The sequence below is a fragment of the Gavia stellata genome, chromosome 1 (assembly GCF_030936135.1).
Source record: "Gavia stellata isolate bGavSte3 chromosome 1, bGavSte3.hap2, whole genome shotgun sequence".
In the NCBI taxonomy this organism is placed as follows: Eukaryota; Metazoa; Chordata; class Aves; order Gaviiformes; family Gaviidae; genus Gavia; species Gavia stellata.
In genome coordinates, this window is record NC_082594.1 from 132,198,255 (window position 1) to 132,215,477 (window position 17,223).

The window sequence follows — 17,223 nt, forward strand, 5'->3', positions numbered from 1 at the left end:
CACATCCCTGCTTTGTTCTGTTCGTTGAGCACCCAGCTGATATCTGGATAAACCCCAGCTGAAGAAACCTGTTGTCCTGCCGCAGCCTTCTCACCCTCTGGATGATGGCACAGCGTCTCCTGTTACAAAGGCTGTACCACACACACAACCGACAACTTCCAGGATTTACTTCCTCTCTGTTTAAGGAGGGAAGCCCCAGGAAAACTGTTTAAGACAATTTGGGGGTTGAGATCCAGACTGTGGCAGTGATACCACAAACCATACGAGCCACACTCTGGCTAAGAACTTACGTCTACTTTTTTTCTGTGCAAAATGGGAACCCAAGCACCCCTTCTCAAAGCAAAAGCAAAGACAAACTCAATGCTAACTCGCGTGAACAGAAGACTTAACACCAGCTTCTGAGCTGATGGCTTTGACAGGGTACCCGTACGATTACAAGGCGAGAGTAGCATTGCTCTCCACTTACACACTGCTCTGAACGGTTTTAATGATGAACACCTAGAATAGCTCTGGCCTCATGACTACAAGAATAAAAAAGCTCCATTGATCCTCGTGCAAGTTATCTACATGAGGAAAACGTTTCATGTTTCAGGTGAAAAGCTTAAACCCTCCTGAATAGCAGAGAACAAGCAGGAAGAGACTCAAGTTCATCAATCTCCAGGCCATGCCAATGGAATAGATAAAGGGGAGCTTCAGTATGGTTCATCTCATTCAGTGTGGTTACCTGCAGACACTACAAAGAGGGACACGTCTTCAGTAATTGTTTTGGAGCCTAACATTACCTTAGTAACAGCAGCTGGAGTTTCTGGCAACAAGGTGATCCGAGGTGAAAGTGACCCACGGGGAAGCAAGTTATGAAGATAGCTGGAAAACCTATCCACATTCTTGGATGCACGTGGCTTGTCCTGATGCCTTGTCTTCCCAGCTGCGCTGCCCAACAGCCACAGTGAGGGTTGGCCTTCTATGACCTCCACCTCTCCTCATTTGAGAGAAGACAACTGATGAAGTAAACGATCCAACAAAAACGTGAATAAATGTCCATCCACCCTCTTGTAGGGGCATGACTGAAGGGGCAGATATTTTTCACAGCCGCTAGAAAGCTTAGTAACCTTTTGCAAGTATATTAGGGATATTTTCAAGCCTGACTTAGGCAGAATGTCAGTTATTAACGCTGTTCAGGATAGTTACATGAAAAAGCTGTACCACATTCATCATTTAGAATAAAAGCAGAGCTGAGAGAGAAAGAATAACTAAAGAGACCAATTGCCGCAGTTTACTTTGGAGGTAACAGTGAGGTAAACAGAGTATTTGTTTCAATGAACTTTATTTAACTCCGTATTATACAAGTGGGATCTGAATCCCCAAACTTCCCATCATCAGCATAATGGAGAAGCCCCACTGCACAAAAGGAAGGGAGAATTTTGGAGCCAGAAGACAGGCTAGATGAAGCCATTTCTCCCCGTGTGGTCGGAAATTCTTCCTCCTTCACATAATGTGCTTCCCAGACCAGCAGGTTTACCCCAGGAACCAAAGTGACAAAGCTAGCTCTAAACACTCCTCCCTCCTCCTCCTCTCCCCAACAAAAGAGGCTGCTCAATGCCAGTAGTGGAATGGTTGAAGATAGGGAGCACCTTAGGTTTTCAGTCTCTCAACCAACCCACTAGATTAAGAAGTGGCCTGGTTACTGCCCCTCTCCTGAAAAAGAGCCAGGAAAATCAAAGTCCTAAAATGCTGAAGACTTACCTCCTTTCCTTCCCCCATCCCATAGCCTTGTTCTCTAAGCAGAGAGTAGGCAATGAACTCTGAGGAGGCTGAAGGAAAGCCAAGGAAAATCAGGGGCTACCTGAATCCCTGGGAATCTGGTGGCTACCCTGGTGCCCTCATTCATTCCCTTTGAGGTTCAGAGACCTGTTTGGAATAGTACACAGAGAGGGCCTCCCTTAGGGATTCGGAAGCAACCAGGGATACAGAACACACAGGAACCGCTGCGAGGGTACACACCATTCCAGGGATGGCCCAAACCACAAACAGGGCAAGACTCCCCCCAGCCAAGGCCCCAAGGGCTGGGGGAGCTGGGACGAGGCCCTGGCAGGGGGAAGAGAGCTCCTGCAGCAGTACTGAGGGCTCACAGGGTTTTACTTCTTCTTCCTCTCCTGGGAACAGCGAGGGCAGAACCTGGAAGAAAGGGAAGGAAAAAGCCAGCATTTATGGCATGATGCGAACCTGGAACATACAGTCCCCAAAGGAGCATTTCCAAGGTTCCAGACAAAGCCTTAATTCAAATTTTCCTTTTTAAGAGGTCTTGTAAGTGTGTATATACAGTACTCTCCCTTCTGCCACCCAGGACCTCCCCTTTCCAAAGCCCAATGGGCCCTCCAGGTTGCTTGTTCACTCACCATTTTCCTCTTGGTTTTGTTGTCAGCCCCACACAGGCAAAATGAAACCATTCAATGGAACACTGTTGGGATGGAAAGCAGTCAGTTTAAGAGCAGTTTTCTTTTGAAATCATTGCTTCTGGGCTAAGTTTCCCAACATGATCACAAACTCCTAAAACCCCAGCAGCGATCAGGGAATGAAGACTTACACCCAACATGTACATTGTTAGCAAGAACTCCCTTCCTCCCTTGCTAAGTGTGGGGGCAAGAAAACAACCTGTCATTTTAAGTAAAACCCCGAGGAAAGATGCACTTAACAGGCCCTAGCAAGCCACCCCTCCGCTCTTCTAAACTATCTGAGGTAAGTCCTCTTCTTGTCACTGCATGCTGCATCAGGCCCCACCCAAGCAGGACAAGACCTTCTGTGCAAGACTCTCCCCACTCCCTTCTCCCCCATTTCCATCAAATGCAGGCTCTTACATCTGGGTTGTCGCAGCCGATCATCTCCCCGTAGGAGACCTGGTGGCAGAGGCAGTAAGTAGGCTCATTGGGGTCCACAGGCATATCCAACACATCCGAAGGGTGCACATTTCCAAAGGTGACGGAAGGCATCCCATACTCTGTGCTACTGCAGGACGGGAATAAAGTGGGTCAGCAAAATAACCGGCTTCGACTCCCTTCATGCCTCCCAAGACAATGACCTTGTTTGCCAGAGAGAGCCGCTTCTCTTTTTCTTAAGCACATACACCCAACTCCACTGAAGAGACCTGCCTTCCCCTTCGTGCCACACTCCCCTGAAAGAATTGAAAGGTCTCCTTCCTCTTGCTTCCCAAGAAGGGACAGGGGACACACCGTCTGGTCTGGGTGGGGGTCTGATCCTTTGCAGGGAAGTCTGGCTAGGCCTCCCTTGGTCTGATTTGCAGTGATGCTCTTAATTCCCGCAAATCTCTTAAACACTTACGTGCGGACAAGCTTCAATTTCTTTTGGGCAGTTTTTGGTGCCTCCTCATCAGAGTTCTTCCCTTTAGAGCGAGCACGGGCAGCTTTCTTCTCTTTTTGGGCTCGGCCCTCTGGTAAGAAGAGAAAAAGGTGTTGCATCTGCTACCCCATCGAAACAGACACCTGATAGTAACAACCTCTCCAGCACTAAAATACTTTGGAGCGTCTATTGGCTTTGGGCCACGCACCCCATCTTAATTTTATCTAGCGGCCTTGAATATGCTCACACAAGAAGAGCCCAGGTCACCATCTTTTTACCTGTCCTTCAGATTCCAGCGTAACAGTCTTTGATCTGTACCACTCCAGTGCCTGCCTTCATCCCCACCACTTCCATAGTCACTTGGCTGCCTCCTGTATCAATCTGCAGCCCAGTGGTGGTACTCACTCTTCTTGCCCTTGCTGGAAGAACTGTCATAGTCACTCGACTCTATCTGCTTCTCCTTCAGGTCTGCTTCAAAGCGAGCGAGGTCTGTGTCCAGCCGCCGGATGTGCTTATCAACCTGCAAAGAAGACAGTGACCAGGAGTTACCACAGAACAGAGCCCAGGAGGGCAAAGAGGAGAGGGCATGGGGCTTTTGCACTAAGAGCTGAGAAGCAAGAGTGGTTAGGGCCTAAAGAGAGGGATCAGGGCCTTGCAGGATCGGGGGCTTTAGTACGGCCTTTCATACGATAAGCACTAGACACTTCCCTTCATACCATCTCGTAGGTCTGCATAGCCAGCTGAACCTTGTCGTCCCCAAACTCCTTGCATTTCCCATAGGCCTCCTGGATTTGTTTGAGAAGCCCCAATTTCTCCTCCGAAGACAAAGTCCGTGCATTGCTGATATACTCCGTGGCCAACTTATCGATCTCCGACTTGAGGTCTGAAACAAGTTTACCATGAAATACATGAATACACATACAGATACACACGCTACAGTGCCCTCCATCAAGAGAGACTGAAGGATCAGAGCAGCTGTAGGCTTCCTCCCCTGCCCTGAGATCCCCATGACAAAGGCAAAGGAAAGAAAAGCTGGTCAAGCTGCATACTTCCTGCCTCGTCAACAAAACCATCTCTAATCCTCACCTTCTGTCCTCTGGTCCAGATCACGCATGAGCTGGAAGTTTCTCTGCAATTCAAATGGCAGGTTCTCAATACCTGCAGGGAAAGGAGGATACATGGAGAAGTCAGGTTCCTGTCCACAAGGCCAAGGCAGGAACAAAGCTAACTGATAACAACGCGTACACTGCTCCAGCGACTCCCAACGCCCTTTCCTGGTGCACACTAGCGCGCTTCCATTTGTTGTCAACTCCAAAGATGACAGGCTATAAAAAGGTGATATATTTAATCCAGGAGCATAGTTCTATAACACATACTAGTTAACAGAAAACTGCTGCCACGCAGAAAGGCCTACATTAAGAACGCAGAAAAACAAAATGTGTAATGAAGTCAGTCATTATAATACAACGTATCCATCCAAGAACTCCATTCATAATGAAAAAACAGCTGGTAGATAATGCCATTTAGTTATTTCTATACAAGGATATAAAAATTAAAGTTGATCAAATGCTAATTCACTAAAAAGTGAGTCCAGTTTAGTGCATCAGTTTTACATAGAGGGGACACTTTGTGCAGAGCCAAAGAGCAAGTCTGAGACAGGATGGGAAGCAGTGAACACAGTCCTAACCCTCTGCCATGTGTTCCTCGTTCTGCCTTCTGCATTGTATTCTCAGTGTGGTCTGTCCAACACCCAGAATGATGCTATGCACTGTGAATAATAAATGTTTGTAGGGCTCTGAATGAGCAATGTGAAGCTGATAGTCAATTAATTTTCAATGTGCTATGTTACTCACCCCCTAGGCATCACCAGATGCTCAGCTGACAAAGCTGATAAAAACAATTCTCATTTTTCCATGCCTGTCTAATCAAACTGAGATCTAGCGTCACTGCATTAACCTGAAGTCCAAGCTTGATTGCTGTCACCTTTATACCTAATTAAAAAAAAAAAAAATCTCTCTTGCAGGTTTAAAAAAACCCAAAAGGTAGGGGGAAAAGCTCTTCAGAAACACAACATAAGCGTGCCTGGTTTCTGAACCCACTCTCCAGCACAGACAGAGTGTAAATGAAGGGGTGTCTACCCATCATCAAAACCGTCTAATACATCAGTCCCGACAGCAGTCTCTGTTTTCACTGCCACATCTTTCTACAGCAGAGACATTTCCCTGAAAAGCAATCAGCCGGCAGGGAAGGTCTGTATGCAAGAGGCAGGTTTTAACAAGTACCACACACTGGCCATGAAATTAATTCCTCTAAGAGGTAAAAACAACCGTGGGCCTCCCTGTGCTCAGAAGCTGTTCCTTTAACTTATTTTTTTGCACAAACAGAATATAGAAAGTTACATACAGAATGCTTATCAGTAATCAAGCTATTGCTTCAATAGATTTCTGTTGCCATTTCTATTTTAAATGTCTGAGAAATGCTCAGATAGTAAGTGTCCTTAAGTACCCGGATACATAAGCACACAGCACATAAAATTGCCCTCCCTGCATTCAAGGACAGTTAATGGTGCAAAATCAAATTCTCAAAAAATTAGTAAGTGGCAAAATTAAGGTTGTCTGTACATTCCTAAATGTGATACTTCCACGTTCGTCTGTCATGACAGACCTCACACAAGGTTCAAGCAGCCGACTGCCAGACAACATCCCTACTGCTCAAAAAAGCATCTCAGAAGACAACGGGGACACAATGCTGAAAATTATCATTGCTTACAAAGGGAACTTATGGCAGGGATGAAAGCCAGCTTGGGAATCTCAAGACCATGCCCTTTTCCTTCCTGCCATCCCCAGCCTCGTCAACTCCAAACCTTTCTATTTGTACAGCAAATGAAACATGGGTCACACTGCAGCACGCTACTTTTCATTCCTCTCCAAAGCATCCCCTGCAGAAGACAAGACAGGTATCCTCTAGAGGAAAACAGTATCTGTTCTTGCACTGCACACGATATGTCAACTTTACACCGATTTTATTAAACCTGGAAGATCACGGCTTCTAAATTCTTGACTTTATACTTTAAGAAAAAAAGATTAATGTAATTTCTTTTTCTCTTCTAAAAAGGAAAGTCAGAAAAAGCACAAATTCCACCGGGTACAGTCAGTTTTCCCTCAGCAGGGTTAGAAAGCTTTAGAGAGAGAGCGCACCTGAGCTGGCACAAAAACCAGTGGGATGCTATTCTCCAGGCAGAACAGCCCCACACGAGGTTGCGGCCACCTTTCACAGTGATGTTCTCGCAGCAGGAGAAACTCGGGCAGGAGTTTGCTTCAGCTACAGCACCTGAAAGGGACCGTGCTCTAGTTTTTACAGCCCCTATGGTAAAAATCTGCCACCACCACTAATGCCAGCGCATGCCCTCACCTGGAACACCCCTGTCTTCCCCGTGCCTCTACGTGCCTGGCCTCGCCTTTTCAGCCCGGGCCATCCGTCCTTCGGAGACCCTCTCTTCCCAGCGCCTCCCCCCCTCACTGCCAGCCCCACAGCCAAGCCAGCGGCTCCCCTGCCTCTGTGGGCGCAGAGCTCCCTGCTCCCGGCGGCTCTTGGCAGCACGGAGAGAGGCGTTATCCAGCTGTGGCCTAGCAGACGCTCTGCACGGACACAATCGGCGGATCATTTACCCATTGAACACCTACCCGCAATGATCTTGCAGAGGCTCACGAGCTGGGCAGGTTTCCACAGGGACCGACGAGACAAACCCGTCATTTGAATTCCTTCCCTGCTAAAACCAGCAAAATTATTTCCTAAACCCCCAGCAAAACGTTTCACTCTGCAAATCTATTATTGGACCAACGTTCTGCAATTGCTTCATCAATAAGCTGGGAGAAAACGAAACAAGTGACAGTACAGAGACTTTGTAATCAGAACTGTTATAAAGATGCTTTATCTATTCAACTGAAAGAGGAAAGAAGCTGAGTACACCACTACAAATTAGGATCCAGAGAGAGTTTGGCAAGAACGAAAAGCGTAACAAGATAAAGCTGCAGCTAAGCAAGTTTTAACTGAGCAACAAACTGTACGGTATATACTTTAATCTAACTACGGGGAAGTTCTCTACTATCTGCAGCTTAACTTGAAAGCTCTTGCGTATCCTTAAACAAAAGTGATGCTCTGCATCACAGAATTTATCACAGTGGTCAGAACAGTTGCTGAAATTGCTTGGCCTGTGCTGTGCTGGCTATCAGACATCACCACCCTAACAGTCCCATTAAAAAAAAATAAAAAAATCTAAGATTTAAGTTTCCATTTTGTCATTCCTACTAACACAACACACCCTCAGTCCTTCTAAAACCATTTATGTTACTTATGTAATTTCATTTCCTCCTGAATTTCTCCTTTTTCCTTTACAATTCATTTGCTCTTTCTTCTTACTGTAAGATGCGCCTGAACTTTTCATGACGAAACACCATATATTGTGAAATACCCAAATAATGCTCAGATTCTGAAATGGACCATAGTAAAGAACCCCCCCCACCCCAGGCATCCCTGGCCACTAGAGAAGAGGGCAGGGAAGGGCAGTCACTCTGTCCCAGACAGGCAACAATCTGACAGAAAAATAAAGAAAATCAAGGGCTTCTTTCAACAGAAATGGCACAGCAGCAAGAGAGGAAGAGGAGGATGGTGAAGGTGTACAGCAAAGAAAGTGCTGGCAAGGCCAGCAGCTTGGCCCAAAGCGTGGGCTGGCATTAACGCAACTGCGTCCACCTGCACAGATCCGCAGAGCCACGCGCGGCCCCACTGTGCCCCACTGATTCCTGTCGCAGTACGATTACCCTGAAAATCATCAGCGCAGGGCTCTCATCGAGTTTTTCCCACCCCTTTTCTTACCTTGTTTTCATTTCTTACAAGTTAAATGTCTCTCTACCTACCTTTGTCTTTCCTTTCCTCTATTCTTACCCCTTCACTACCCCCATTCTTCTTTCATCTCCTTTATTCTCCTCTTTCCTTGTCACTCCTTCCCCCATTCATTCTTCTGCAGGCACCCGTAACCACGCTGCCGTGTCCCTTAAGAACCACGTACTTGCACTCTCCAAAAGTCAGAATCCACCACCACCCTCCTTCTCCTCCAAATATTATTATTTATTTCTTTTTAGAAACACATGTGGGGTGTCAAGTGTAGGCAACTGGTATTTAAACTTCAGCTACTTAACTCAGATGTTCACTCTGACACACACACACACAGAGCGAGCCTACACAACCTGGTAACTTTCACCGTGCTTCATTCTCCCGTAGCACATCTTTTAACTGTGCCAAACAACGGGTTTGTACTGTGACAATGTCCAAATACCTAAAAAGAGATCCACTGCACAGTGTACAAGTACACTGTGACTTTCCCGAGATGGGTCTTCACCCACCATGTTCAGATGCATGTTTAAACTTATTAAAAAATGTGAAAATACATTTTGAAACGTAACCACGGTTGCTTTATTGAACAGTACAGTTTTCAGCAAACACTTTAAACACCACATTGCTGAAGGCAATTAAAAAAATCCTGCTTGTGCCAGGGACTGCCACAATGAGAGGGTAAGCTCTTTGCCCCCTGAGACAGGAAATTGGCTTGGATCTTGCGGGGGAAGCACACAGGACTTTTCGGTACTCCGTGATTCTCATAATTTTGTAGCATTTGAAGTATACTGCAGGACAACTGGCTTACAGCAATCTTCAGGAGCTTCCTTCCTTCCTCACTAGGGGGAAGGATGTCTTCTATATCCCTCCATCCCTCCTTTTAGAGGGTATAACCCTTTTAAACTGCTGCTTCTACTCTGTCCTATGTTCTCAGCTAATTATTTATCTTCCTACGCAGTTTATTGACATTGGTGCATGAGCATAATATATACCTTTCTCTCTATTCAGGTATGGCTCAGCCCTACTGCAATATACGCATCCTAACGGGTAACATTATCCTCACAACAGCTCCGTAAGGGATAACACTACCTACATTTTTACAAACGGGGTACTCGGGTGCACGGTAGACTGATTTAGCCACAGGCACCCAGGAATTCTGTGGCCATGTCGTATACCCCAAGCTCTGGGCCAGTGCACTGCACACTAGTCCATGCAGGCGTGTCTCCTTCAGGCACTGTCCAAAGAAACAGGTATCAGTCAGCGACAACAGTCAATGTAACAGCCACAGAAACCTAATACTCCCCCAAAGAGTATTGTCAGTGTTTTCTCAGGGAGGGAGGGGCTCTTTTTGTCTTATTCTTATTACATTACTTCAATGCCACAGCATCCACAGCCAAGATAGTAGGCAATGTTGTTAAGTCTCAGAAAAGGGATCTTTATAGCTGTGTTAAAGATCAACCTTGATTTCAGCAGCCTCGAGGACTTGGAAGACTGACATGTCAAATGAGACTTGCACCACTCCAGGCACTTCCAGCCTGTCACAGATCCCAAAGGCAGGGACACCACCAAAGAGATCACAGGGCTGTTTGCCAAAATGGTCACATCAGATTTGCTGTTGGGTAAGTGGAGAAATGCAGAGAAAATGCAGTATGCTTTGTCTTGTAAAGCCATCCTGTATCACCTCTGATAAAAACACCAGTCAAGAACAAAATCAATTCTAAATAAACTGGTCATTAACAATAATAAATGTAGTAGCTTAGTGTGGGCTGTGCCAGTAGCTTTCACACAGCAACGAATGATACCTATGAATCACCAAATCCTCTCCCCTGCGTGAGATCTTTTGTAATTTTCCACAGATCACGTGTGCTGCACCACAGATGCAACTCATCCAATGTCTCAGTAAGGTGAAAGGCACCTTTCACTACACTAAAACGGTGTTGAATATAGAAACAATTGAAGAGATTTGCATATCTGAAGTATGATGTGAGAAACTTCAGAGGCAAGAATGGGAGGGTATGGCTACATGCTACTTTGGGGAGGGGATAAGAGTAATGACAGTAGGCAAAGTGAGAGATAAAAGAACTGCTGGGGAATTTGGAACGCAGCCAGGACTGGGAAGGAATCAAGGGCTAGCCAACAGCAAGTTCTGACATCACACCCATGTCCTCTAAGAGTATTAAGATGACAATACACATCATACTCTCATTTGATGAAGCTATACAGAGGAAAATCCAGAATCATCCTATTTTACTGGGTTAGTTAATGTTATCAAGCAATGAAAGGATATTCCCCTGTCAGTTGCAGGAGAAAGACGATGACTTTCAAAAGGGTATACGCTGCTCCTGCTGCTCTGTGCTTGTACCGGTGTAAGTTTTCTAGTATTGACAAGCCCTGAACTGGTGCAACTCTACATGCCCATAGACACATGCAAATAAAAGGAGCAAAGGAAGCTTGATGCCTCCCTAATCAGGGTAAAAAAGGGGAAAAACCCAAAAGAAAATGACTACACAGTCCCATGTTAACTTACCAGCTGAGGACTCATCATCTAAGTCTGTTGTCCCCATCATCCTCTTCACTGAGGCAGATACGTCCCAGTGTCTGCTCCTGGAACAGGTCCTGACTGATGGCCTCCAAGACAATGGAATGAGTATCAAGCAGCCATCTGAGTAGACAGGCCAGCGACACCCTTCTACCTCTGAAGCTCACCAAGGTTACTAGCCCTCTGCTGATGACTCTCCCAAGTGTTTAGGTCTAATTTAGACCAAACGTTGGCAGAATCTAGTTCCTCAGAGGTTTGGGGTGGGGAAAGGTGAAAACATGGTGTTATTGCTTTGTTACCATTCCTTACCAACATTTTATGCTGACATTTATGCAGTAACAGACCAGTTCAACCATATGGGAATTTTAACTTCCTTCCAGTCTGGCACACACTTCCCAGCTGGAACAACGTGTGCTCCCCACTCGGCAAGGCAAATAAAGCAACAGCCTCATCAGTCCTGGCAAGAACACACATGGTGGACAGTGATGGCTGGAACCAGGAGGGAAGGTGCTGTTTGATTGCTTCAGAAAGCACAGCCACAAACATGACCCTTCCAGTCACCTCAGGTATCTCAGCAACCGGGCAGACATGTCCTCAGCAGCAGAGCACAGGTAGGTGAGCAGAGAGGTCGTTTCGTAATAAATTCAGGCACCAGGCAGTTGAGGAGAGGTACATGCCTTGGTTCTGTTGCCGTTAAAGATAAATGTATGTGTTGTCACTAAGTATACTCACTTTATTCTGATACCCACTAGGTGGGTAAACGGGGAAGCACTGATGGTAGAAAATACATGCGGTTGCATAGCAGTTCCCTCTACTATAAAGATAATCCCTATGCTCATGGCACATTGACATATAAACAGAGACTTGTAGAAAACTGGGACTGTTTTCTGAATATGTGTGCTTCAACAATGCCCATTACAAAGAAGCTCTATGATCCTCTCGAAAATTCCAAACATGAAAACAACTCAGTCTTTGCATTTCATCTTCTGGAAAATCTGTATTAGTCACCCTTCCTTTCTCCCCCTCAAAGCCTCCACTACAGTATTTCTAACCCAGTACAAGAGCAAATACTGAGCCAAGTACAGTAACTCAGGTTTGAGCAAGTACAAACTCCTCTAATGAGTCTTCATGCACATTCAATCTTCTCATCACAAAATACTACGTTTTCTTCCTTCTTGCTCTTCCTCCCTTCCTTTCTACATCTCTAACTCCTTTACACCCATAGTTTTTCCCCTACTAAAGCTGCACTGCTTTCTTGGCGCGAGGGAAAGCACTTCAGTGTCTTGCTTTCTCCCCTCAGGAGCAGGCATAAAATGGTTCAGAGACCAGAAGGAGAACAATATTTGAAGAAAGGGAAATCTTTTCATGCTTAACTTCAGCCACTGAAGAGAAATGAGGGAAGAGCCATGCTCAGAGAAAAACACTCAGGCAGAAGAGAACTAGAACAAGAAACATTCCTCTTCTTCCCCTTGCCCAAAGCCTTTGGCTCCGTATAGTCATTGAAGGGGTGGCTTCAGTAGGATGAAGGAAGGAAGGGAAGGTGATCAGAGTAGACAAGATACGGAGTTTCTCCATCAGGATGTTCAGCACAGAAGGAACGTGCGTATTTTTCTGCTGCAAACACATCTGCTAGCAGTATAACACATTTCAGACAGATATACTTTGCAATTAAAAGCTTAGAGCAAAGGCAAGGGCATGTCTAATCCTAGGTCTAAACCCAGTTTCAAATTACAGCAAGGACCTGAAAGCCACTGAAATACCAAACCTAAGAAACTGCCAGACACCTTTTACTAAGAGAACTGTTGTTAACCTGGCTATTCCACAAACATCTCCTGGAAGAGAACTTTAGATGTCCAAAGTAGAGGACTAAAAGTTTATGAATTGAAACACCTGAGTCTCTGTGCACAGCTTTGTCAGACCGCTCGTACATTTTAACGCATAGTTTTTAACTACCTAACCGCATGAGATTTTCGTACAAGGCATTTCTCATTCCCAGTGATTGAGCAGTGATTCCAAGTTTTACTTTGTTCTCTTTGCTCAGTACAGCATCACACATACACAACCCAAACCTCAATCTGAAAACTGCCTTGGTAATCAGCTTTTCAAGGTGTTCGTTATTGTGACATTAGAATGCTTTTTCACAATGCTGCTGTGGAGTAGCCCACTTCCCTTACTAATAAAATGAAGGTCAAGAGATTTACTGAGGCAAAGAGATGAAGGCCAAGAAGGCCAGTTAATTACCAACACACCTCTTGAAACCTCTACAAACGCCACGTAGCCTGACTGTTCAGACTTATCTGTTCAAAGCAGATTTCAGTTGCAGCTATGAGTATTCTGCACGTCTGCTCCTCTGACTACAAATTTTCACTCGTAATTCGAGGGAACCACAATCTATGCAAGGAAGACCTGTAAAAAGCGTGAGCCCCAAAATAAACACAAACATCAAACTCACTTTGTCAGAGTGGTATTCAACTGCCTCAAGCATGAGGCCACCTTTTTTCTTCCTACAATCTTCACTTAATTCATTATACACCTTCCTTTCTTCAAGGATTTGAAGAGGTCCTACAAACAACTGCCCTCTTTCATCACACACTCCTCATTCATTCCCTGAGCAGATCCAGCCAGTAAACCACACGAAAGAGAAACTCTGTGGGAGGAAGAAAAAATTCAGCTGAAAACTGTGTCTGCATTAGCACTATAATACTAAAATAATTTCATTCCAGGAAGTAAAAGTAAATATTGGAGATTTTTAAAAGAGCTGACCAAAGGTTCTGGACTATTTATTTGTATCAATTTTCGGGAAGTTTTGTAACATTAGCGAACTACTTTAAAACTGAATTGAGTGTTTTTAAAATACTGAAATAATGTAAAAAAAGGGGGGGGGGAGGAAGGAGCGAGGGGGAAACAATGCTGTCAGGCAGGCATGAAAAGAAATGGAATAGCTGATCTGAGATCATCTCGAAGAATTAAAGGAGGGTGAAATTGTAGATTAAGTGTTAAACTTGCCTGACTGGACCTTTTTTGGTAAGAATATACATTTCATTAGTGAAAACTTGCATCAAACACTCGACATAGTTATCAGAAAGTATCTTGCACAACAAGCTAGAATAAGAAAAAAACAAACATAAGATATATTAAAAGTACTTTAAATGGCTACATAAGGCTTTAGAATGCATTACAGAAAATTATCAGCAGTGGCTGCACCACTCATGCAAATCACGCACGAAGCAGTTCTTGATCCAACAAAAGAAAAGTTAGTCACTTGGAAGTGAGATACAGTCTGGAAGAGAATGGAAAGAACAGACCACTGGGACAGCAAGAGACAGCCCGGCTGCAAACAGGTACCTTCCATCAAGTCTTACAGAGGGTAATACATTTAGGAATGAGCAATATAACTGACAGACAAAGGATGCTGGACCATATTTCTAAGAAACAGAAAGACTGTATCATATCAATATCACGGTAGACAGTTACCTGAATAGGAGCTCCCAGCTGAAATGCAATGGCAAACGGGGATAAGAGCATATGCAACAGAACGATAACCTGACTTCTTTAGTTACTACCATGAAGAAGACTGGTTACTAAAGGACTGTATGCGTTTTCAGAGGGCAGAAGTTCAAGTAGGATGCCAAAAGATTAGAGCAGGCTTGGAGAAGAACAAGATGGCTAATTAGAAAACTGAAAAATATGTTATCACAGGCAATTTTTTTTTTTTTTTGCTAAGTTACTAGAAAGAAGGTTAAGATCTAATCAATTACAATCTACACAGGGAAGAAACTTTTAATAAGGGGACTCTTCAACATGGTAGGTAAAAGGCGTTATAGGTGCAATGACTAAATATCGGAACTGTGAAAATTAACTACAGACAAAAGTCACAAAACCATGACAGGAAAGCCTGTCAGCAAACTAACTTACTGAAGGCTGAGATGGATGCTCTTTGACTGTTAGTATTACAATTCATATGATGTGCTTTTCTGAAAGAAAATCTAGATTAAGCACAGCAACTATCTTACAATTAGCTAACAAAGGGACGTAATGTTGCATATGCTATAAAGGACACCAGACAAAACTGAAAAAGGCCTTAAGAGCTCTAAGAGTATGCAAAAAAGGCTAAACCATCGCAGCGAAGATTGCTTTGTTCTTCCTAACACCTTTGTAGCCAGAGTTTTTGGTAAGTACTTTTAGATCGTGCACAATACTTTTTTTAAGCAAGACACCTTAAAAATGGCAGTCTACACCACTATATTAATATCCACCTTCAACAGATGAGAATCTCTAATTCAACTGCAGGACCACACAGCTCAGCTGAGAGAGAAAATAAGAGTTTGTAATTTTCTCTGTGTGCTTGTAGTAGAGGGGAACAGAGAAGTTTCCAGGGGGTTCATTGATTTTAGCTGGCAGTGACAAGATCCGGAAGTGTTTGACATCTGCAAATCCAAGCCTTTCACTCCTTTAACTTCACACTGCAGCTCTTATTCAAAACACACTTGTGCTCTCCCAGTAGGAAAACCCTGCATCCTCCCCATGCACTTACTCCTTGTCCATCTGCTTCTTTCCCCTTTCGTCTAGGCCCTGTCCTCCCCACTCCTGGCCATCTTTGCTGAGGAGCCTCAGTCAACTGCAGTCTTCCACAACAGAATGAGAAGAGCAGAACACACATCTTTGCTCAGCAATCCTTGCTCCTCTCCAACAGTCTGCCTCCTCATCCAACTCTTCTTCTTGGCTTTTGCACCCTCCTTCCTCACAGCTCCTAGATCCTTGCCTGTTCAATTCCAGCTTCTTTTCAGCTTTCACTGTAATTTACTATGGTTCTTGAACTTTCTTAATTTAATTCACAAGAGGTTTCCTTTCCTAATGACAAAAGGAGCACTGCAAACACAAGGAATGAGATCCACAGTCTCCATATCAACACCATATCAGCTCTGAGCTGGAGGAAACCTAGTGTAGCGAAATTCCTGAAGAACCAATCTCCAATGTTTCCAAGCATATGCAGATGGCAAGAGATTTAAATTGGCCAGGTGTTGCAAAGTGAAAGACACATTGCAAGTACTGCCACGCTTTAAACACACCACCCCGGCACCATGCTCCCCCATTTCTAGTGTTGACACCAGATCAGAAAGAAAACGTGAAAACAGCATTCATCAAAGAACAGGTTACTAAATCTTAACACATCAGTACATTCCTTCAAAAAACCTCCTCTGATTAGTCTACTGACTATTTTAAGAACATGGGGGAAAAACACGTATTCAAGGTCTTATTGCCCAAAGGTCTGAGTTTGACAAAGTTATAAGCACCTTAAGGCAGGATGGTATCATAGGAGGGCTCAGATAACGCCACCACCTCCGCTAGTATTTACCGAGCGCTTCTTTGACCAGCAAAACAGGACTGTGCTTTCCAAACGACAGCGAGGGAACCTATCGAAACCACCTCCCTACAGATACAAAAGCTATCCTTATTTCACCATCCCTGCAGTTTATCCCGGGAAAGCCACTGACAGCCCAGCTGCCGCTCCCGAAAGCCGGCTGGATGCAGCAGCAGCACCGGGCTCCTTCCTCCGGGGACAAACCAAGCGCTGGCCGCCGGTCTCAGCGCGGCGCGCCCACGGACGGCAGCGGGGCCGGACTGCCGCCGGAGCCCCAGCCGAGCCCTGCCCCACGGCGGAGGGGCAGCCCGGACCGGCGCCCCGGGCGGGCCGCCGGAGCCGCTGCCGCCGTTTCCAAGCGGCCCCGAGACGCCTCTACGCGGCGGGCGGTGGACGGGGCCTCTCCGCACGGCCCCAGGACCGGGCGGCGGCGGCGGGGCCCTCACGGCCGGGCCCTCACGGCGGGGCGAGGCTGCCGCCCGAGAGGCTCGGCGCAGGCCGCGGGCGCCCCGGGGACCGGTCAGCCCCCGAGCAGAGCTCGGCCCCCGCGGGGCCCCGCCCCGAGCCGCGGTCCGTCCGTGCCCGCGCGGCCTCCCGCCAGGGCGGCCCCAGCCGCGGCCCTCGGCCCCGCCCCCGGCGGCTCTTACTATCCAGGTAGTGCTCCAGGTACATCCCCGCCGCCATCTTGGGCCCCGCACACACGGGCGCTTCCGGCGGGAGCCGGACGCCGGCACCCCCCCAGCCGGAAGCGGCGCTGCGCGGCTGCGAAGCCACTTCCGCCCGCCTTCCCTGGCGCTTCCGCTCCGCTCCCGCCGCCATTTTGGGCTCTGCGGGGCTGCCCGGGGCGGCTCCCGCCGCCGGAGGCGGGGAAGGACGGCGGGCGGTCCCTCAGCAGCACCGGCCCCAGGGCCCCGCCGGGGGTGACGGGGGGAGGGTGCCCAGCGGGATCAGCCCGGGCCGCTCCGCCGCTGGTTGCGGGGAGGAGGAGGAGGAGGCGGGCCCCGCCGCAGGGCAGGGGGGAGAGCAGGCCCGGGGCTGCCTTGATCCGACTGCCCTGAGCGGCGGGAGGGTAAAT

The 17,223-nt window shown here is 46.5% G+C and overlaps 1 protein-coding gene across 3 annotated transcripts; it reads right to left on the minus strand.

The window, feature by feature from the left end:
- Positions 1-1,313: 1,313 nt before the first annotated feature.
- ING4 (inhibitor of growth family member 4) lies at positions 1,314-16,821 on the minus strand. Of its 3 annotated transcripts, XR_009483992.1 has the most exons (9): positions 16,796-16,821; positions 4,441-4,512; positions 4,071-4,237; positions 3,760-3,874; positions 3,337-3,445; positions 2,856-3,003; positions 2,397-2,458; positions 2,002-2,175; positions 1,314-1,908 (listed from the first exon to the last, which is right to left on the minus strand). XR_009483992.1 is itself a non-coding variant. In XM_059817981.1 (8 exons), exons 1-8 carry the CDS (start codon positions 16,818-16,820, stop codon positions 2,136-2,138), a joined length of 735 nt encoding a protein of 244 aa, XP_059673964.1. In that variant the 5' UTR covers position 16,821; the 3' UTR covers positions 1,314-2,135. The 3 variants fall into 3 exon arrangements, 2 of the variants coding, with proteins under 2 accessions (XP_059673964.1, XP_059673952.1); XM_059817981.1 differs by having other exon boundaries at positions 1,314-2,175; positions 2,856-3,000; XM_059817969.1 differs by having other exon boundaries at positions 1,314-2,175.
- Positions 16,822-17,223: the final 402 nt, after the last annotated feature.